At 37.8% G+C, this 23,208-nt stretch overlaps 2 protein-coding genes across 2 annotated transcripts; both read right to left on the bottom strand.

Annotated features, from left to right (window-relative positions):
* Positions 1–8,089: 8,089 nt before the first annotated feature.
* LOC131658439 (uncharacterized) lies at positions 8,090–9,613 on the bottom strand. Its single transcript, XM_058927733.1, has 2 exons — positions 8,775–9,613; positions 8,090–8,666 (listed from the first exon to the last, which is right to left on the bottom strand). The coding sequence occupies exons 1-2, from the start codon at positions 9,611–9,613 to the stop codon at positions 8,090–8,092; spliced, it is 1,416 nt and encodes a 471-aa protein (XP_058783716.1).
* Positions 9,614–18,109: 8,496 nt separating this feature from the next.
* Positions 18,110–19,633, bottom strand: LOC131658438 (uncharacterized). Its single transcript, XM_058927732.1, has 2 exons — positions 18,795–19,633; positions 18,110–18,686 (listed from the first exon to the last, which is right to left on the bottom strand). Exons 1-2 carry the CDS (start codon positions 19,631–19,633, stop codon positions 18,110–18,112), a joined length of 1,416 nt encoding a protein of 471 aa, XP_058783715.1.
* Positions 19,634–23,208: the final 3,575 nt, after the last annotated feature.

Genomic DNA, 23,208 nt, shown 5'->3' with positions numbered 1-23,208 from the left:
TTTTTTTTCTATTTTATAACTCCTATTATTTAATTATGACCATTCACTATTATTTTTGTTATTGGTTATTATTCTATTCATTATTAGGTGTCTAACTGTCTATAAATATGTGAACAAATCTTTGATGGTGATTTTGATTTCTTTATTGTATTATAAATATTTAAATTCTTCTTTTTAATTGATATAACTTTTGTGAATCTAATTGTTTCAATGCGATTGACGCAGTGTTTTGGAGGATTTGAAATACAGAAATTTTCTAATCTCTTTTTGCTCTTAAGAGAGATCTTGAGAATTTTGGTCACTTTTGTCTCTGATTCACTTTTTTGATTATTTCATTTGAATTTTTTTTACAAATTTTCTATGTAAAAGGGTTTTTTGGCCTCAACCTTTGAAGGTGACAAGGAAATTTAAAATGGTTTATGATAATCCTTATGCAACCGAATCATCGTCTGAAGATGAGTTGTAGCCGAAGCAAATAAGGCGGAATGTCTCGAGATCCCTCTTACTATGCCTATTGTGTCTCTCACTCAATTCCTCAAAATTACCAATAATATTCATGAATATCAACAATGCACCAGTACCGCTGCTTCTAGCGATACCAATAGTTGATCCATGAACATCAAGAATGCACCATTACCCGCTGCTACTAACTCATCCATCCGCTGATATGCACCATTTCAACCCAACATATCGTCAGTCTAAGTCATGTAGTCTCTTAGGAGTGAGACTAGATTCTCTTAGGAGTGAGACTAGATTGTCGCACTAGTACTATGTTCTAGATTTTGTCAAAGACAATGTAGTTATGTTTTGTGAGACAAGTTCGAAGTTTTTTATATTGTTATTAATATAATGTAATAATGAAATTTAAAAGTTCTTCCATTGCAATTGATGAATAAACTTCAAATATATTTTAATTCATTGTGTTATTTTATTAAAAAAAATTGATATAATTTTGGTTAGTTTCTTCTAACTTTCTTTAGGCCAATAGAGAAATTCAAGTTGGGGTCCGCAAGTCCTCTTTGCTTGGGTCCAGCGAAAGATGTGGTCTATATAGTATCTTCCTACCCATCGATAATTATTGTAGAGGCAAGATGAAAAAGTTTCATCTTGTTTGGTTTGGTTGTTATCGTGCATTAGATTTATTAGAAATGAGACCCTTTTTAAAGGGTTATAAAGGCGTATATAAAATTGTTTCCTTAAGTAAAAACATTGGGATGTAATTGGCTTGATGTGAGGCTTATGTTTGCTTGGAGGATTGGAATTGAAATTCTATTATTTGTTTTTTTTGTAATTTGTCTGTTATTTGTTGTTTGTTGACTTTTTCTCTTTTGTTGTATGGGTTGAGTGTCCTTAATACTCAAAATTAAATACTTTGCGTATAAAAAGTAGTAGAAATCATTTACAAAATAGTAGAAATCTTTTAAGAAATAAATTATTTCAAAATGAGGTATTTATAATTTGGATCTCCATTAGAGGAATATTCATTTGAATCTATAGAAGCTTAAAACGTTGATGAAAGAACTTCTTTTTACTATTTAAAACAATAAACTCGGATGAATGTTTTCTTTCAAAGATACATGCATTAAAAAATTTGATATCTCGTGTCTATTGTTTTTTTTTCAAACTTTATACAGAGTTATTGGGTTTTCATTGTAACACCCCGATTCTTCGACACCGGTAATTATCATTTAATTAGTTAATTGATAATTGGAATGCACAATAGACTTATTCTATATTAATCTAAGGAGAATTATTATAAGAGTAAGTGGATTAGTAGAAAAATCCAAAGGTTAGTTGGAATAGAAGGATATTGGTTAGAAACCAACAAGATGGCAAATTTGTGATTATGGCATAGTTGGAGGGCATAGTGGACAATAGACATGATGCATGGGCCATAAGGACTTGTTTGGCATGAAGGGATGTATGTTATTGTTAGAGAATCATTTCTTTTGGAGAGCAAAGAGAATATAGCAAAGAAGAAAAGAAGAACTCATAACTCAAGTTCCATTTTCGTATTCAAGGTGCAGCCTCCACTAAAAGTGCCATAACTTTCTGCTCACAACTCCAAATCAGGTAATTCTTGAAGTTTTGAATTCTACACGAAATTCCCTTCGATTTGATATACTAACTCTTTTCTGGAAGTGTTTTATTGAAGGAGATATATGAGTTTGAAGTTGGATGATGCATGCTGAAATGGGTTATAAAGGGTTTACGGGTTTGGTGAGCTTGGAGATGAAGTTTTGGCTATGGTGGGAGTCCAATGACAGCAAGAAAATTATCTCAACCTCCATTTAAGCAATGTGAGTCCTTAGATAGAGACTTGAGGAATTTGCATGCAAGGGTTATAATTGGGGTTAGGGATTTGTGAGATATAATCCATGAAACCATGATGATAAAACATGTTCATATGATAATTGTTGGTTGTATGTGATGCATATTGTTAATACATGTTGTAATTGTGCATGCAGGTGGATTCTAGGGGTTAGGATACCCCCATAACAGAACTGATGCGTTCTTCATTTTTCTGATAAATCGCTACTCCGCTAAGTGGACTGAAGGTCGCTTAGCGGATGCTGTTTGAGAATAAAAATTATCGCGAGCCCGCTAAGCGGACTCAGGCCGCTTAGCGGATAATGTGAGTAACAGAATTTTCTATTTTTCCCATGAGTGCGGTTCTGGTTCCTTGACTTGAATCGGACTCCTCCCTATTTATTAGTACCTACCTGTAGGTAGTGTGTGTAGTATTATATGACTTGCAATCTCGTGATTTCATTCGTTTACTTATGTGTGCGTGTTATGCATAATGCGGAAAAGTGGTAATTCCATTATTCTTGAAGTACTTGTTTATATCTATGAATGCAATACAACTATATGTGATGAATCATGGCTGTTTGCTAATACTCGTTGTTTCGGTTAAACATTTGGGGCTGATTGTATTGTGTGATCTCGACATTATGTCATGCTTGCGTATGCTTGAATCGAAGCGGGCTTGGGGCTAGATTGGGATGTGACTCCGGATATGTAGTCATTGAGACGTTCTGGGCTTTGTGGTCCATGGAATAGCCGATCATGAGATCAAATGGCTCACGCCTGAGCTACCGCTGCGTGTGCTTGTGAGGGTCGCGGGGCATTTTACTCACTTGGCGTTAACACACTTGCGTGCTCGGTATGGTGGGGTTATGTGGCCACGTAGGCTAATACATAATCGGTAATTCACCTCTAGTGAAGTCAAGTAGACTAACACTAGGCTTTCTCCTGATGGGCTCATGTGTCAAGGTGGCGTTTTGTACTCGGCGTAACTCACTTGCGTGAAGAAGGTTAATGGGACAATGACGCCATTTAGGATAAGGTCATCTCGCGGCCACTTAGGCTTGTGTGAACTCGTTTAACCGTCTTGTAGTGTGCTTGTACAAGTCTCTTGATAATAGGCATGGGTGTAACTCATTTAGGGTGTGTATGTTCTATAATCTATGTCGAGGCGTTAACGTGATTCTGGATTCCTCGTATATGGATGCGGGTTTGCATAGTTGTTTGGTTATGACTGTGTGTTTGCATAAGATGAGTCCAATGGTGGATGAATCATTTGTTTACTCCGTACTTGTACCGGATGTAAGGACAAACCCCGAATCAATGGTGGGTTCGGTTTTGTGATGCATGTACCCTGTAGATCCGAGTGGACCCATAGGATAGATAGACTCACTGAGATTTAGTAATCTCACCCCAATCAACTTATCTTTTTCAGGTGCAATTTAGTAGCGTTTGATAGGTAGCAGGTTTGGATTGAAGTCTTGGAAGTGGTGATGGATCGAAGACCTTGTTAGCTCTTTTAACTTGTGCAGATCCATTGAAGACGCAAGTTTTATAATTCTTAGTAGAATTTCATGCTGTATTTTATTTGGAGCATCTTGTAACTTTGGCTTTTGTATGTACTCAATATCAATTTTTACGTCACATGCATAATATACTAGTCAGTTATATATGGGGTGTTACAGTTGGTATCAGAGCAGGTCGATTCTCGACCGAGCCATGAGACATCACTAGCCATTCCCTTCTTCCTCACATATGTGCGTGGCTAGCCTGATTTTACTGGTATCTCATTGAGTCGTTGAACTTGATCAACTCATCGGCTAAGTGTGTGACAGTAGAATCACAGCAGAGCCGCCACGAGGACTCGTTAACCTGTGAGTGTTGTAAACCCAAGTAGTAAGAGTTTGTTGGGTGATGGATTGATTGTAGATGGAAGCTGGACTTATTGGATAACATAAGTATAAGGAATATGGGAGTTGTCAGACTTAAGGGGAGCGTTTAACGCGAAGAAGTAATAGTCGAGCTGTCAAGGTGTGGATAGAGACAACTAGAACTCCCAGGGTTTGATTGGACGAAGTGAAACTTTCTCTTAGTCTTGGTAACAGCAAGGGAAATCCAAACAGTATTTGAGTAGGAGCCTTGTAAGTGAAGTTCTCCGAAGGCGTTGAGCTGGGAATTAGTAGGATTTAGTACCGATGATGCTACCGGTGTTAGATGTGACTGATGAGCTGATAGGACAAAATAACTTTTGGAAATGCGGACAGAAGAGTCAGACCCTTTTGATTACGCTGGTACAAATAGTAATTGGATGGGCGAAGTATTAGATTCTGAATCAACTTGGTGTACCCTAAGCAGGAGTGGTCACCTAGTTAAGGGTTGGTAGATGTGCGGATGTGACGACATGAGATTAGGTGACTCTTGGATAACCGACCGGAGGAAGGGGACAACTATACTTCCATTCTCATCATTTTATGCTTAAGTTCTAGAACTACGCTAGATGGGAGACGAAATGATGTAGAAGCGTGAATTGCAGTCGCCTAAGTTCCTTGCTAGTCATGATTCATCTGACTCCGAGTGAAGCTGGAGAACTACGCTTGGCGTTGGACGTTCAGGTGAGTAAGAACTAGCATCTATATAGAGTATCAGTGGGATGATCACAAGTGTGTTAGGTGTTTAGTAACATAGTATTCCTATCTGAACTGGATTATCCCTAGAATCTCTTATGCATGCGTTGGACGAATGAGTATGCGCATGGCATAGCAATCCGAGCCGGAATCTTAATTCTTCATTCCTGGCTTATTGCCTTGCGAGTAAGTAAACCTTGATGGGTAGAACTCTTAGGTTTAGCATCCTGAGAAGTGTGATGGGAAGGAATTCTGGAGCCAACCCATTGGAGACCTGTTCAAAAACCTGTCGGTTGTGACTATAGGATACCTGTGGGGATCATTATACGCCACTAAGGTAGATTACCTGGATACATGGCCTCGGAGTTGGACCACCATGTTGGTACTACCAGCTGGGTATAACGCTGCAGTATCGCTATCGTGCACAAGATGCGTAAGTCATCCTTCTGACACGTGTAGGACAGAAGTGACATGAAGCTCAAGGTAGGAAATCTAATTCGGTACTCGTGAGACGCAGATCCAGACTCTCATAACCAGTGGGTTGACAAAACAGGTGATCGTCAATCAGTGGATTGACACGAAAAAGATAAACTTCAACCAGTGGGTTGACAAAACAGGTGATCGTCAATCAGTGGATTGACACGAAAAAGATAAACTTCAACCAGTGGGTTGACAAAACAGGTGATCGTCAATCAGTGGATTGACACAAAAAAGATAAACTTCAACCAGTGGGTTGACAAAACAAGATAATAACTTTCAACCGGTGGGCTGACAAGAAGCGGGCAAACATTCCTCAACCAGTGGGTTGATAGGGAGTGAAAGATTAATCCTCTACCAATAAGTTGATTCAAATGATTAGAAAACGTTTGGTCCTAACTAGAGGGTTGACCAAACAAATGACTTTCAATCAGCATACTGACAACAATTGAAAAACGTGATCCATGATTAAATTCAACCAGTGGGCTGACAAAAATGAACAGAATGGTTCTCAACCAGTAGGCTGATTCAAAAGAACAGAAGGTAAATGATCAATTTCAACCAGTGGGTTGGAAAAGGTTAACAAGCATGTTCTCAACCAGTGGGTTAGCAAGAAAATAATGATTGCGGTGACATCATTAGGGATTATGAATCCATGCATGCTTTTTGCTTATGTATGAGACATCTTTGTTTTTTTTTCTTTTGTGCAAATTGATGCACGTGTAATGATGTATGAAGGTTGATCAATGCAAGTAATGAATTTACTCGATGTGTGCCAATGGACAATGAATTTTTTTTTGGGTATCAAATGGTGGACTGGGCTTAATTTTCAATGGAAAAGACCGAGCATGATTGAATTTTTGATTTGTAAATGTTGTGGGATGATGTCCCATGAATGATATGCATGATTGATGAATGCATGCAATGAATGAAATTTATGGGTGGAATGTTTTGACATGTGCCCTAGTGGAGGGTCATGATTCTTTGTGAAGTTGAAAAGGTCCCTTGGTAGAAGGTTTGTGCAAGCATAATTCCTAACACCAATTATGAGTTTGAGGACTACTTGATATGGCATAGTCTGCTTGTACTGCTTGAAGGAAAGGTTTTGGCCTTAATTTGCCCCAGAATGCTGAGCCTACAGATAAATTTGCTTCAACAAAGTTTGGATTCAAACCGATGATCCTGAGATGACATGCCCCAGTATTTGGGAACTTTGAATTGAAATGCCCCTGAATGATGGACTTCTGAAGTGATGTGACCTTGATGGTTCCACATTAGTCTCTTCGAATGAGTTCCATTGTTGGAACTTCCTTGATGGAAAGTGCTTACTTACAAATGAAACTATTCAATTCAAAATGGTAATTTTAATGCAACGTGCATTCAATTTTTGGAAACAAATCATTTATTGAAATGAAAATGTGGTATAGAATGAGTAAATCCCAATGAGGATGCAATGGAAGTTTGAATTTCAAGGTGTGAAAGATGATGTGATAGCGTGGTATCAAAACAAATGATTAGCAAATATTCAGGAGTCAGGTTAACGCAACCTTGCTTTAGTATGCTTTCAAAAGAAACCTTATTTCAATTAGGACTTTTGAAGGTTGTAACGTGGCCAGGTTCATGGTGTAAGAAACAAAGGATATTGGCTCAAATTTTAATTTTTACCCACCCATTCTTCGTGATGTACTCCAGTCCTAAGTTCACTTGACTCTCATAAGTATTCGACTTCCAAGAGAATTTGCATATGATAATTGAGAACCAATGGATTCTAAGGTGGCAGTCATTTATTCTTCTTTGGAAGTCACACAAGTTTGGTCGTGTTTTTTTTACTATGATCTTTTGATCTCTTTTTTATTTTGACTTTTGTATCCATATCCCTATTTTTTTTTTGCCTAAGTCTCCTTTTTAGGTTTTGACTTAGCGGGCTTTTCTTTGATTTTTTTTATTTATTTTTTTGAACAACTTGCGTGACACTAGTTCAATAATATGAGAGGAATATGACTGCCCCACTGATGGTTCGAGAAAGACAACAGTTATAAGTTTTGAATATTCATTACTTCTTCGACATTGTGTACGAAGAGAGGATACAGTTGAATCTCGAGTCGGGAATGGTTCCCATAGAATGATTTTCTTGGAAATCTTATGAATTAATCACTTTAACTGAACAGGTACCCTGCCCCAGGTTTTGTTTAAGGGTTTTAATTTCGTGCGAAAAGAAAACACCTACTTCTAAGGCTCAAAAGGGGTTAACGAGGGATTATCATCCTTATATCTCCAGTGTTTGGGGATTTGAAAGAATGCCTGTACATCATCAACAAAGTTTTATTTGAAAGCACACTGATGCAAATTGGGTATTTCGTTTATCGTCATCCTCCCTCCAATACTTGCTTAAACAAAAGTATAATAAAGAAAAGGAAATGGGAGAAACATAAGCATATTTTTTTCATATTTTTTAGAAAAAAAAATAAAATAAAAGAAAGAAAGAGTGAATACGAATGGACTGATTCAAAACCTGCATGCTCATTTCATTAATATTACCATTAAAATTAACAATGTTCAAAAGCAAATAAACACTTAGCAAACAAGCAAAGCAAAAAAACGTAAACACAAATGATAAAAGTGGCTCAATGATCTACTTTGATCCATTGGCTTTAGGAATGTTCTTGGTGTCTCAGCACTGATCATGGCATAGGACCAATATCCTTGAAAGAGAGTATCTTTTTGTCAACCAGATCTTGAACTTTTTCCTTCAGGACATTGCAATCTTCAATGGAGTGACCTGATATCCCACTATGAAAATCACACTTGGCGTTTGGATTGTATTCCTTAGGAAATGGAAACTTTGCAGGTTGAGTTGGTCTGGGAGCTATTGCTTTCTTCTTAATTAAATATGGCCATAGCTGAGCGTAGGTCATTGGCATTGGGTCAATGCGACGATCCTCCTTCTGATGGTTCCTTTGAGGTATATTCTGATTCCGTTGACGATTCTGATTCTGAGCTGCATTCTGAGGAGCATTCTGTGAAGAATTATGAGGAGGAGTTGCCCACGGTTGTTGGTATGGTTGCTTGAATTGTGCGGCATCAATTGTAAAAACAATAGTTTCATCTTCCCACTTCTTCTGAAAGTTGTTCCCATATTTCTTGGTTTCAGTCGACGATCCAGATTCCATAGTCAAACGTCCCTCTCGTACACCTTCTTCTAATCGCATTCCCATATTCACCATTTCAGTGAAGTCGGTCGGAGCGCTTGCAACCATCCTCTCATAGTAAAATGAGCTTAGAGTCTTTAAGAACATTTTAGTCATCTCTTTTTCTTCCATGGGAGGAGAGATTTGGGCGGCAACCTCACGCCATCTTTGTGCATACTCTTTGAAAGACTCTTTCTCTTTCTGTGCCATGGCTCGGAGTTGGTCTCTATCAGGAGCCATGTCCACATTATACTTGTATTGTCGAATGAACGCTTCCACAAGGTCATCAAAAGAACTGATATGAGTACTATCCAATCCCATGTACCATTTCAAAGCAGCACCAATTAGACTATCTTGAAAATAGTGAATCAATAACTTATCATCATCAGTATGAGTAGCCATCTTTCTGCAGTACATGGTTAAGTGGCTCTGAGGACACGAATTCCCTTTATACTTTTCAAAATCAGGCACTTTAAACTTGGCAGGTATTTTCACATTTGGCACAAGACACATGTCATAAGCATTCTTTCCAAATGAGTTCTTCCCTTTGAGGGCCTTAATCTCCTTTCGCATCTCTTGAAATTGGTCTTGGAAATCATCATAAGCTTCATTTCTTTCATTGGGCTCAACTTGGAAAATGGGTTCCTCAGCTTGTGGTACGGTATGTACCAGAGGCGGAGTCATAGTCATTATAGGAGTAACTTGGGAAGCTCCAGTGACAGGATGGTATCCCTCTGGCACAAAGTTGTAAGACATGCCCCCAGGGTAGCCATTAGGCATCTGATAGTGCGAGAGACCAATGGTAGGAGCCACAAAAACAGTAGCAGTAGAAACTTCACAAATCATAGTAGTCTGGACCTCAATTTGTGTTTGAGTGGCGTGAGGAGATGGAGGAGGTGATGGTTGATTCCGAGCAGCCACTAAGCTTTCCACCAAAGCAGTCAATCTTTCCACACCGACACGGAGAGTAGTTACTTCATCACGGAATTCATGATTCTCTTGTTCAAGGTCTTCCATCTTTTCTGTCGAGTAACACTTCGCGTCTGATAAGGATGTTTGGAAATTAGCTTGCTTTATTACTGTTGGGTGAAGAAAGGTATGAGTAATGGATTTTGGAGATGGAAATGCATGTTATGAATGCAAATGCATAAAAAAAAAATTTATTATATTTTTTTATGCAAAAATGAATGCCATGTCATGTATGATTCACAAGTAGTAGATTTCAAAATCATATGGATACAGAAAGATTCGAATTACTCGGCATACAGTCTAAGGTTTTTATGTTGGAAAGGTTCTAGACACGGTTCTCAGAGTTACAAACTCCTTTTGAAAACTCAGTCATCTAGTAAATAACTTACCATCCAACTGTGTTTTCAAATGAAGCCTATTCTGAGTGTGGTTTTCGCACTTACCCACAGTAATAGTTACGTTACGCAAGTTGGGCGCGAAACCACCATTTCCTATAAGTCATGGTTTAGGGTTTTTCTAAAGGTCCCTAGAGTCGGCGGTCCGAATTGGAAACATCATAGCCCAAGTAAATAACTTACTTAGTCACAGACATCTCCTCAAAGCACCTACTCCAGGCGGGGTTTTAGTACCTCCCACTTGACACTACGTCAAGCGAGTTTAATACTAGACCACCATCTTATCTTACGTATCACTCGAGCTCGGGTGTAGAGCTTTCTCTCACATGCGCCAATAATCAAGAGATTCCAATCACAATAATGAGAAAATCAAACAAAGATATAATAAAGACAATAAAGAAGCAAGTAAATAGAGCTATCAAATATCACAATAAAACTAAATTAGGGTTGACTCTCTTTAGGGATATGTCCCCAGCAGAGTCGCCAGCTGTCGCGGGTCAAAAAATCATCGCCACGAAATTGTATCGAACAGAGTCGCCACCAAATTTTATTTATTCTAATGGGAAAGGGAAAATATTGATAAAACCCTTGGGAAATGAAAACAATGAAAAGGATGGTCTTCGCAACCAAATTTGGGTTCGGGAGTCGGTTAAGTAAGGGGAAGGTTTTAGCACCCCTTACCTCCATCGTACTCGATGGGACCCATTTAGTTATTCTTGTGATTAGTTGTTAGCTTATTATCTACTTGCGTTCTAATTTTTATATGGACAAGAAAGAAACAGGATTTAGGTTTTTTATTATTGAGCTCGCCAAGATATTTGAATCTTGTGCCTACGTATTCCCTCGTGCAATGGGAAAGTCAGAGCGTTCGTAGTTCGAGGCTACGAAATTATGTTTTTTTATTTAGTGTGCTCGCCAAGACATTTGAGTCTTGTGCCTACATATCTTCAATGGATGAATCAGAGCGATTGTAGCTCTAAGGAACTACGAGTTTGTTGATTGATTGATGGGTCTAATCGCACTTGGGCGGGAAGACGAGTTTTTTGAATATGGTTCGCACTTGGGCGAGATTTGCGCTTGGGCAAAGAAAAGATGAGTTTGAAATAGGTATTTTCTGAAAAAGGAATTCAAGCATTCAAACAATGGCTTAACGGCCATCGCCTAAAATACTTGAAAGAGCAATTGCTAAATTGAGCTTGATGAAGTTTTTAATGGGATACAAGCATTCAAACAAAGGCTTAACGGCCATCGCCTAAATGCTTGAAAGAGCAACTTGTACAAGTACGTACAAACCCCTCTTGGGCGATGAAAGAGATTGAAACGACTTGAGTTTTGAGGAGTCCTCAATGGGATACAAGCATTCAAACAAAGGCTTAACGACCATCGCCTAAATGCATTAGAACAACTTGTACAAGTACGTACAAACCCTTCTAATTTCATCCATTGTAGACTCAACTCAATTCGATTGTAAAAAGCGTTTTGATTAGAAAAAGGAACTTGGTATTGACCAAGGTTTGTTATGAAAATATTCGCATTTGGGCAACGAGAGGGATTCGCACTTGGGCGAGGAAAAGAACGATTTGATGAGTTGAAATTATTTTTAGTGTTTTTGTGAAAGGAAGAGGCAAATTGAGTTTGAATAAGTCCTTAATGGAATCTAAGCATTCAAACAAAGGCTTAACGGCCATCGCCCAAATGCTTTAGAACAACTTGTACAAGTACGTATAAACCCTTATTGATTCCCATTATCGACTAAACTCAAATTAATTATAAAACACATTTTTGTAAAGAAGGTGAATTAAATCGATTTTTAAGAAGTCTTTAATGGAGTCTAAACATCCAAACAATGGCTTAACGGCCATCGCCTAAACGCTTAAAGAACAACTTGCACAAGTACGTACAAACCCTTCTTCTCCAATTAAGACTCAAAACTCGATTCAATTAAAAAGCTATTTTTATATCATTTTTTGAAATATTTTTGATAAATTCTAAACATACATCTAAAGGAGGTATTTTTGGTGTTTTAATAAATCTAATAAATAAAATAAACAATAAACATTTTTTTCTGATTTTATATGAAAAGAGATCTAATTTTAACTAAAAGAAAACTACTTATTATTTTCTTATAAAAGAAAATGGAATATTAAAATTATGGAGTAAAAAAGATAAGAGGATAACATGTTGGGCCAGAGGGTGTATCCCACGAAATAGGGTGAGGCCCAACAGACATGCTAAAGGAGACTACCAGCAAAAAAAATAAAAAATAAAGGCTAGCTGGGCCGGAACTGGGTCGACCCATGACCCATATCACTCACTTCATACCAAGAAAACGGGTTAGAAAACCCTCAGAAATTCTCAGCGCCTCTCACAATCAAACACTCCCCTTCTTCATCTCTCGCATTATCGTTATCGTACAAACAACAAAAAAACTCAAGATTTCTCTTTCGATCTTGCTCGGTTTCGATCTCTCTGCTCTCTCTTTCTCTCTCGATTTGATTCGATTCTCACCAATCCGCCATGAACGAACAAAATCAACCATAATCATTTAAACTACCCTTCATCCCAACAGAACCCTAAACCCCAAATCTCATTATTAACAATGATTACAGTTACATAGTACAATTTAGAGCAGAAATTAAAAGAAAATGCAAACCAAAAGTGAATCGAGTACGTTGTTCTTCGACTTCTTCTGTTGTTTGAGCTTGTTCTGCGATTTCTTCTTCTTCCGTAAATTTGCGATGTTGTTGTTGTTGTGCTTCTGTGCTTTGGCTTGTGTATGGTGCGGTTTTGAGTGATGTGAGGGTGGAATGTTGATGGTGAATGCTACGGTTTAGAGGTAGTATGGGTTTATGTTGTTTTGACAGAGTTTGTGAAGGGAGTTATTTGGTGTGGTTGAGAGGTTCTGGTAGAGTTTCAAGGGTGTTGAAGGTTCTGAAATGCAGATAGATTGAAGGGTTGCTCGGATGAGATTTGGAGAGAAATTGTTTAGCAGAAGTTTTCTTGCTATCCTTTTTTGGCTCCCCTAGGGTTTTTTCGGCCTCCTCTTTCTTTATGGCTTCCTCCCTGTTTTATAGATGAGTGAATGAGTTTTTTGGGGGGAAAATTGATTTCAATTTGAACAATTTTGGTTAACTGATTTTGTTGCTTTTTGTTGCAGGTTAATGTATGGACATATTAGTGAAGATTTTGGCTTCTATCTGCAGCAAGGAGCAGCAGGTTTGGACTATAATGGCAGCGCAGCAGCAAGTGGAGCAGAGGTGTGGCATGAAGAAAGTGAAGACCTTTTTTGTTTCCTTTCTGTGTTGTCACATTACTTGCATTGTAACACTAAAAATAATAGACTACTAAGTGCATTATTATGTACATTTTTTGAACTCTCATAAAAATCAAATTAATCAAAACTTTATTATAAAAAAGCAAAAATTGACTAAAATAAAATACAAATATTCTTCACAATGACAATTTAATTAATAATTAATTTGATTATTAAAGGTAATATTAATTCCAATAACAACAAATTTAACTATTAATTCAATTAGCATAAGATGCAAAATAAAATAAAATAAAATAGTGACAAATTAAATGTGAATTTCATACTGATTTGAATTGCGACGTGGGAAATGGAAACTTATTGTGGATGCAGACGAATTGATCGATGCTAATGCAAAATGCAAATGAATCAGATGAAAAATCTTAGGTCAAAATTTAGGGTGCGACAGATGCCCCTATTTAATTATCTTTAGCCAGATAGCTCGAACGACTTTGATCTTCGGGATATCAAAGGCTAAAGGTAATTAAATACTAAGTGACCTGAATTTTGACCGTTGATGCGATAAAATGTCATGAATGCATGGATGCATGAATTCTTGTTGGGGAAATGAAGATGAAAACTAAATTATGTAGGGATTGATAAAATGATTGTGTGAAGGAGCAGTGGTGCCAAGAAGTCGTTTTCAACCAGAGGATTGAGTTTGGTTAACGAAGGGTTAATTCTCAACCAGTGGAATAGGAAAAGCCATTAGCAACCAGTGGATTGATGAAGGTAAGTCAACTAATGAATTCATTTCAAAAGACAAGATAAAACTAACTCAACTAGTGGATTGATGGAAGGGGACACGATGTCCTCAACCAGTGGATTGAGTTCGAACAATTAAGAAAGAAGAAACGCATCAACCAGTGGATCGATGGAAGAAAACAAAATGTCATCAACTATTGAGTTGACTTTAAAACAATGCATGACTAACATTAACCAGTGGATTAATGAAGGTGAAACAAATTTGTTGTCAACTAGTGAGTTGACTCTATCAACCAGCGGATTGACAAAGAAAAAATGCTTTCAACCAGTGGGTTGCTTTGATCTAAGCGGAAAGTAAATGATTGACTATAACCAGCGGGTTAACAAGATGAACGATAAATTTCAACCAGCGGGTTGGCAAGGCAAATAATGTTTAATCAGTGGATTGACACGAAAAATGATTAATTTCAACCTGTGGGTCGACAAAACAAGTGATGTTCAATCAGTGGATTGACACAAAAAATACAAACTTCAACCAGTGGGTTGACAAAACAGTGATATTCAATCAGTGGATTGACACAAAAAAGACAAACTTCAACCAGTGGGTTGACAAAGCAAGTGATCTTCAATCAGTGGATTGACACAAAAAAGACAAACTTCAACCAGTGGGTTGACAAAGCAAGTGATCTTCAATCAGTGGATGGACACGAAAAAGATAAACTTCAACCAGTGGGTTGACAAAACAGGTGATCGTCAATCAGTGGATTGACACGAAAAAGATAAACTTCAACCAGTGGGTTGACATAATGAGTGATTGTCAATCAGTGGGTTGACACGAAAAAAGACAAACTTCAACCAGTGGGTTGACAAAATGAGCGATAGTCAATCAGTGGATTGACACAAAAAAAGGCAAACTTCAACCAGTGGGTTGACAAAATGAGTGATAGTCAATCAGTGGATTGACACAAAAAAAGGAAAACTTCAACCAGTGGGTTGACAAAATGAGCGATAGTCAATCAGTGGATTGACACGAAAAAAAGGCAAACTTCAACCAGTGGGTTGACAAAATGAGCAATAGTCAATCAGTGGATTGACACGAAAAAAGATAAACTTCAACCAGTGGGTTGACAAAATGAGCGATAGTCAATCAGTGGATTGACACAAAAAAAGGCAAACTTCAACCAGTGGGTTGACAAAATGAGCGATAGTCAATCAGTGGATTGACACAAAAAAAGAGGCAAACTTCAACCAGTGGGTTGACAAAATGAGCGATAGTCAATCAGTGGATTGACACGAAAAAAGAGGCAAACTTCAACCAGTGGGTTGACAAAATGAGCAATAGTCAATCAGTGGATTGACACGAAAAAAGATAAACTTCAACCAGTGGGTTAACAAAATGAGCGATAGTCAATCAGTGGATTGACACGAAAAAAGATAAACTTCAACCAGTGGGTTGACAAAACAGGTGATCGTCAATCAGTGGATTGAGATGAAAAAGATAAACTTCAACCAGTGGGTTGACAAAACAGGTGATCGTCAATCAGTGGATTGACACGAAAAAGATAAACTTCAACCAGTGGGTTGACAAAACAGGTGATCGTCAATCAGTGGATTGACACGAAAAAGATAAAATTCAACCAGTGGGTTGACAAAACAGGTGATCGTCAATCAGTGGATTGACACGAAAAAGATAAACTTCAACCAGTGGGTTGACAAAACAAGATAATAACTTTCAACCGGTGGGCTGACAAGAAGCGGGCAAACATTCCTCAACCAGTGGGTTGATAGGGAGTGAAAGATTAATCCTCTACCAATAAGTTGATTCAAATGATTAGAAAACGTTTGGTCCTAACTATAGGGTTGACCAAACAAATGACTTTCAATCAGCATACTGACAACAATTGAAAAACGTGATCCATGATTAAATTCAACCAGTGGGCTGACAAAAATGAACAGAATGGTTCTCAACCAGTAGGCTGATTCAAAAGAACAGAAGGTAAATGATCAATTTCAACCAGTGGGTTGGAAAAGGTTAACAAGCATGTTCTCAACCAGTGGGTTAGCAAGAAAATAATGATTGCGGTGACATCATTAGGGATTATGAATCCATGCATGCTTTTTGCTTATGTATGAGACATCTTTGTTTTTTTTTCTTTTGTGCAAATTGATGCACGTGTAATGATGTATGAAGGTTGATCAATGCAAGTAATGAATTTACTCGATGTGTGCCAATGGACAATGAATTTTTTTTTGGGTATCAAATGGTGGACTGGGCTTAATTTTCAATGGAAAAGACCGAGCATGATTGAATTTTTGATTTGTAAATGTTGTGGGATGATGTCCCATGAATGATATGCATGATTGATGAATGCATGCAATGAATGAAATTTATGGGTGGAATGTTTTGACATGTGCCCTAGTGGAGGGTCATGATTCTTTGTGAAGTTGAAAAGGTCCCTTGGTAGAAGGTTTGTGCAAGCATAATTCCTAACACCAATTATGAGTTTGAGGACTACTTGATATGGCATAGTCTGCTTGTACTGCTTGAAGGAAAGGTTTTGGCCTTAATTTGCCCCAGAATGCTGAGCCTACAGATAAATTTGCTTCAACAAAGTTTGGATTCAAACCGATGATCCTGAGATGACATGCCCCAGTATTTGGGAACTTTGAATTGAAATGCCCCTGAATGATGGACTTCTGAAGTGATGTGACCTTGATGGTTCCACATTAGTCTCTTCGAATGAGTTCCATTATTGGAACTTCCTTGATGGAAAGTGCTTACTTACAAATGAAAATATTCAATTCAAAATGGTAATTTTAATGCAACGTGCATGCAATTTTTGGAAACAAATCATTTATTGAAATGAAAATGTGGTATAGAATGAGTAAATCCCAATGAGGATGCAATGGAAGTTTGAATTTCAAGGTGTGAAAGATGATGTGATAGCGTGGTATCAAAACAAATGATTAGCAAATATTCAGGAGTCAGGTTAACGCAACCTTGCTTTAGTATGCTTTCAAAAGAAACCTTATTTCAATTAGGACTTTTGAAGGTTGTAACGTGGCCAGGTTCATGGTGTAAGAAACAAAGGATATTGGCTCAAATTTTAATTTTTACCCACCCATTCTTCGTGATGTACTCCAGTCCTAAGTTCACTTGACTCTCATAAGTATTCGACTTCCAAGAGAATTTGCATATGATAATTGAGAACCAATGGATTCTAAGGTGGCAGTCATTTATTCTTCTTTGGAAGTCACACAAGTTTGGTCGTGTTTTTTTTACTATGATCTTTTGATCTCTTTTTTATTTTGACTTTTGTATCCATATCCCTATTTTTTTTTTGCCTAAGTCTCCTTTTTAGGTTTTGACTTAGCGGGCTTTTCTTTGATTTTTTTTATTTATTTTTTTGAACAACTTGCGTGACACTAGTTCAATAATATGAGAGGAATATGACTGCCCCACTGATGGTTCGAGAAAGACAACAGTTATAAGTTTTGAATATTCATTACTTCTTCGACATTGTGTAGGAAGAGAGGATACAGTTGAATCTCGAGTCGGGAATGGTTCCCATAGAATGATTTTCTTGGAAATCTTATGAATTAATCACTTTAACTGAACAAGTACCCTGCCCCAGGTTTTGTTTAAGGGTTTTAATTTCGTGCGAAAAGAAAACACCTACTTCTAAGGCTCAAAAGGGGTTAACGAGGGATTATCATCCTTATATCTCCAGTGTTTGGGGATTTGAAAGAATGCCTGTACATCATCAACAAAGTTTTATTTGAAAGCACACTGATGCAAATTGGGTATTTCGTTTATCGTCATCCTCCCTCCAATACTTGCTTAAACAAAAGTATAATAAAGAAAAGGAAATGGGAGAAACATAAGCATATTTTTTTCATATTTTTTAGAAAAAAAAATAAAATAAAAGAAAGAAAGAGTGAATACGAATGGACTGATTCAAAACCTGCATGCTCATTTCATTAATATTACCATTAAAATTAACAATGTTCAAAAGCAAATAAACACTTAGCAAACAAGCAAAGCAAAAAAACGTAAACACAAATGATAAAAGTGGCTCAATGATCTACTTTGATCCATTGGCTTTAGGAATGTTCTTGGTGTCTCAGCACTGATCATGGCATAGGACCAATATCCTTGATAGAGAGTATCTTTTTGTCAACCAGATCTTGAACTTTTTCCTTCAGGACATTGCAATCTTCAATGGAGTGACCTGATATCCCACTATGAAAATCACACTTGGCGTTTGGATTGTATTCCTTAGGAAATGGAAACTTTGCAGGTTGAGTTGGTCTGGGAGCTATTGCTTTCTTCTTAATTAAATATGGCCATAGCTGAGCGTAGGTCATTGGCATTGGGTCAATGCGACGATCCTCCTTCTGATGGTTCCTTTGAGGTATATTCTGATTCCGTTGACGATTCTGATTCTGAGCTGCATTCTGAGGAGCATTCTGTGAAGAATTATGAGGAGGAGTTGCCCACGGTTGTTGGTATGGTTGCTTGAATTGTGCGGCATCAATTGTAAAAACAATAGTTTCATCTTCCCACTTCTTCTGAAAGTTGTTCCCATATTTCTTGGTTTCAGTCGACGATCCAGATTCCATAGTCAAACGTCCCTCTCGTACACCTTCTTCTAATCGCATTCCCATATTCACCATTTCAGTGAAGTCGGTCGGAGCGCTTGCAACCATCCTCTCATAGTAAAATGAGCTTAGAGTCTTTAAGAACATTTTAGTCATCTCTTTTTCTTCCATGGGAGGAGAGATTTGGGCGGCAACCTCACGCCATCTTTGTGCATACTCTTTGAAAGACTCTTTCTCTTTCTGTGCCATGGCTCGGAGTTGGTCTCTATCAGGAGCCATGTCCACATTATACTTGTATTGTCGAATGAACGCTTCCACAAGGTCATCAAAAGAACTGATATGAGTACTATCCAATCCCATGTACCATTTCAAAGCAGCACCAATTAGACTATCTTGAAAATAGTGAATCAATAACTTATCATCATCAGTATGAGTAGCCATCTTTCTGCAGTACATGGTTAAGTGGCTCTGAGGACACGAATTCCCTTTATACTTTTCAAAATCAGGCACTTTAAACTTGGCAGGTATTTTCACATTTGGCACAAGACACATGTCATAAGCATTCTTTCCAAATGAGTTCTTCCCTTTGAGGGCCTTAATCTCCTTTCGCATCTCTTGAAATTGGTCTTGGAAATCATCATAAGCTTCATTTCTTTCATTGGGCTCAACTTGGAAAATGGGTTCCTCAGCTTGTGGTACGGTATGTACCAGAGGCGGAGTCATAGTCATTATAGGAGTAACTTGGGAAGCTCCAGTGACAGGATGGTATCCCTCTGGCACAAAGTTGTAAGACATGCCCCCAGGGTAGCCATTAGGCATCTGATAGTGCGAGAGACCAATGGTAGGAGCCACAAAAACAGTAGCAGTAGAAACTTCACAAATCATAGTAGTCTGGACCTCAATTTGTGTTTGAGTGGCGTGAGGAGATGGAGGAGGTGATGGTTGATTCCGAGCAGCCACTAAGCTTTCCACCAAAGCAGTCAATCTTTCCACACCGACACGGAGAGTAGTTACTTCATCACGGAATTCATGATTCTCTTGTTCAAGGTCTTCCATCTTTTCTGTCGAGTAACACTTCGCGTCTGATAAGGATGTTTGGAAATTAGCTTGCTTTATTACTGTTGGGTGAAGAAAGGTATGAGTAATGGATTTTGGAGATGGAAATGCATGTTATGAATGCAAATGCATAAAAAAAAATTTATTATATTTTTTTTATGCAAAAATGAATGCCATGTCATGTATGATTCACAAGTAGTAGATTTCAAAATCATATGGATACAGAAAGATTCGAATTACTCGGCATACAGTCTAAGGTTTTTATGTTGGAAAGGTTCTAGACACGGTTCTCAGAGTTACAAACTCCTTTTGAAAACTCAGTCATCTAGTAAATAACTTACCATCCAACTGTGTTTTCAAATGAAGCCTATTCTGAGTGTGGTTTTCGCACTTACCCACAGTAATAGTTACGTTACGCAAGTTGGGCGCGAAACCACCATTTCCTATAAGTCATGGTTTAGGGTTTTTCTAAAGGTCCCTAGAGTCGGCGGTCCGAATTGGAAACATCATAGCCCAAGTAAATAACTTACTTAGTCACAGACATCTCCTCAAAGGACCTACTCCAGGCGGGGTTTTAGTACCTCCCACTTGACACTACGTCAAGCGAGTTTAATACTAGACCACCATCTTATCTTACGTATCACTCGAGCTCGGGTGTAGAGCTTTCCCTCACATGCGCCAATAATCAAGAGATTCCAATCACAATAATGAGAAAATCAAACAAAGATATAATAAAGACAATAAAGAAGCAAGTAAATAGAGCTAGCAAATATCACAATAAAACTAAATTAGGGTTGACTCTCTTTAGGGATATGTCCCCAGCAGAGTCGCCAGCTGTCGCGGGTCAAAAAATCATCGCCACGAAATTGTATCGAACAGAGTCGCCGCCAAATTTTATTTATTCTAATGGGAAAGGGAAAATATTGATAAAACCCTTGGGAAATGAAAACAATGAAAAGGATGGTCTTCGCAACCAAATTTGGGTTCGGGAGTCGGTTAAGTAAGGGGAAGGTTTTAGCACCCCTTACCTCCATCGTACTCGATGGGACCCATTTAGTTATTCTTGTGATTAGTTGTTAGCTTATTATCTACTTGCGTTCTAATTTTTATATGGACAAGAAAGACACAGGATTTAGGTTTTTTATTATTGAGCTCGCCAAGATATTTGAATCTTGTGCCTACGTATTCCCTCGTGCAATGGGAAAGTCAGAGCGTTCGTAGTTCGAGGCTACGAAATTATGTTTTTTTATTTAGTGTGCTCGCCAAGACATTTGAGTCTTGTGCCTACATATCTTCAATGGAAGAATCAGAGCGATTGTAGCTTTAAGGAACTACGAGTTTGTTGATTGATTGATGGGTCTAATCGCACTTGGGCGGGAAGACGAGTTTTTTGAATATGGTTCGCACTTGGGCGAGATTTGCGCTTGGGCAAAGAAAAGATGAGTTTGAAATAGGTATTTTCTGAAAAAGGAATTCAAGCATTCAAACAATGGCTTAACGGCCATCGCCTAAAATACTTGAAAGAGCAATTGCTAAATTGAGCTTGATGAAGTTTTTAATGGGATACAAGCATTCAAACAAAGGCTTAACGGCCATCGCCTAAATGCTTGAAAGAGCAACTTGTACAAGTACGTACAAACCCCTCTTGGGCGATGAAAGAGATTGAAACGACTTGAGTTTTGAGGAGTCCTCAATGGGATACAAGCATTCAAACAAAGGCTTAACGACCATTGCCTAAATGCATTAGAACAACTTGTACAAGTACGTACAAACCCTTCTAATTTCATCCATTGTAGACTCAACTCAATTCGATTGTAAAAAGCGTTTTGATTAGAAAAAGGAACTTGGTATTGACCAAGGTTTGTTATGAAAATATTCGCATTTGGGCAACGAGAGGGATTCGCACTTGGGCGAGGAAAAGAACGATTTGATGAGTTGAAATTATTTTTAGTGTTTTTGTGAAAGGAAGAGGCAAATTGAGTTTGAATAAGTCCTTAATGGAATCTAAGCATTCAAACAAAGGCTTAACGGCCATCGCCCAAATGCTTTAGAACAACTTGTACAAGTACGTATAAACCCTTATTGATTCCCATTATCGACTAAACTCAAATTAATTATAAAACACATTTTTGTAAAGAAGGTGAATTAAATCGATTTTTAAGAAGTCTTTAATGGAGTCTAAACATCCAAACAATGGCTTAACGGCCATCGCCTAAACGCTTAAAGAACAACTTGCACAAGTACGTACAAACCCTTCTTCTCCAATTAAGACTCAAAACTCGATTCAATTAAAAAGCTATTTTTATATCATTTTTTGAAATATTTTTGATAAATTCTAAACATACATCTAAAGGAGGTATTTTTGGTGTTTTAATAAATCTAATAAATAAAATAAATAATAAACATTTTTTTCTGATTTTATATGAAAAGAGATCTAATTTTAACTAAAAGAAAACTACTTATTATTTTCTTATAAAAGAAAATGGAATATTAAAATTATGGAGTAAAAAAGATAAGAGGATAACATGTTGGGCCAGAGGGTGTATCCCACGAAATAGGGTGAGGCCCAACAGACATGCTAAAGGAGACTACCAGCAAAAAAAATAAAAAATAAAGGCTAGCTGGGCCGGAACTGGGTCGACCCATGACCCATATCACTCACTTCATACCAAGAAAACGGGTTAGAAAACCCTCAGAAATTCTCAGCGCCTCTCACGATCAAACACTCCCCTTCTTCATCTCTCGCATTATCGTTATCGTACAAACAACAAAAAAACTCAAGATTTCTCTTTCGATCTTGCTCGGTTTCGATCTCTCTGCTCTCTCTTTCTCTCTCGATTTGATTCGATTCTCACCAATCCGCCATGAACGAACAAAATCAACCATAATCATTTAAACTACCCTTCATCCCAACAGAACCCTAAACCCCAAATCTCATTATTAACAATGATTACAGTTACATAGTACAATTTAGAGCAGAAATTAAAAGAAAATGCAAACCAAAAGTGAATCGGGTACGTTGTTCTTCGACTTCTTCTGTTGTTTGAGCTTGTTCTGCGATTTCTTCTTCTTCCGTAAATTTGCGATGTTGTTGTTGTTGTGCTTCTGTGCTTTGGCTTGTGTATGGTGCGGTTTTGAGTGATGTGAGGGTGGAATGTTGATGGTGAATGCTACGGTTTAGAGGTAGTATGGGTTTATGTTGTTTTGACAGAGTTTGTGAAGGGAGTTATTTGGTGTGGTTGAGAGGTTCTGGTAGAGTTTCAAGGGTGTTGAAGGTTCTGAAATGCAGATAGATTGAAGGGTTGCTCGGATGAGATTTGGAGAGAAATTGTTTAGCAGAAGTTTTCTTGCTATCCTTTTTTGGCTCCCCTAGGGTTTTTTCGGCCTCCTCTTTCTTTATGGCTTCCTCCCTGTTTTATAGATGAGTGAATGAGTTTTTTGGGGGGAAAATTGATTTCAATTTGAACAATTTTGGTTAACTGATTTTGTTGCTTTTTGTTGCAGGTTAATGTATGGACATATTAGTGAAGATTTTGGCTTCTATCTGCAGCAAGGAGCAGCAGGTTTGGACTATA

This window comes from Vicia villosa, linkage group LG3, assembly GCF_029867415.1.
Source record: "Vicia villosa cultivar HV-30 ecotype Madison, WI linkage group LG3, Vvil1.0, whole genome shotgun sequence".
Taxonomy (NCBI): Eukaryota; Viridiplantae; Streptophyta; class Magnoliopsida; order Fabales; family Fabaceae; genus Vicia; species Vicia villosa.
Note: the sequence above shows the minus strand (reverse complement) of the source record. Positions and strands in the feature narration are given on the sequence as shown.

Bases quoted from the DNA above. Each gene is read 5' to 3' on its own strand.
- LOC131658439 (XM_058927733.1), bottom strand. From the start codon at position 9,613: ATGGAAGACCTTGAACAAGAGAATCATGAATTCCGTGATGAAGTAACT. The intron at 8,667-8,774 runs GTATGCACAAAG...TTACTATGAGAG, and splicing joins GAGAAAGAGTCTTTCAAAGA to GATGGTTGCAAGCGCTCCGA.
- LOC131658438 (XM_058927732.1), bottom strand. From the start codon at position 19,633: ATGGAAGACCTTGAACAAGAGAATCATGAATTCCGTGATGAAGTAACT. The intron at 18,687-18,794 runs GTATGCACAAAG...TTACTATGAGAG, and splicing joins GAGAAAGAGTCTTTCAAAGA to GATGGTTGCAAGCGCTCCGA.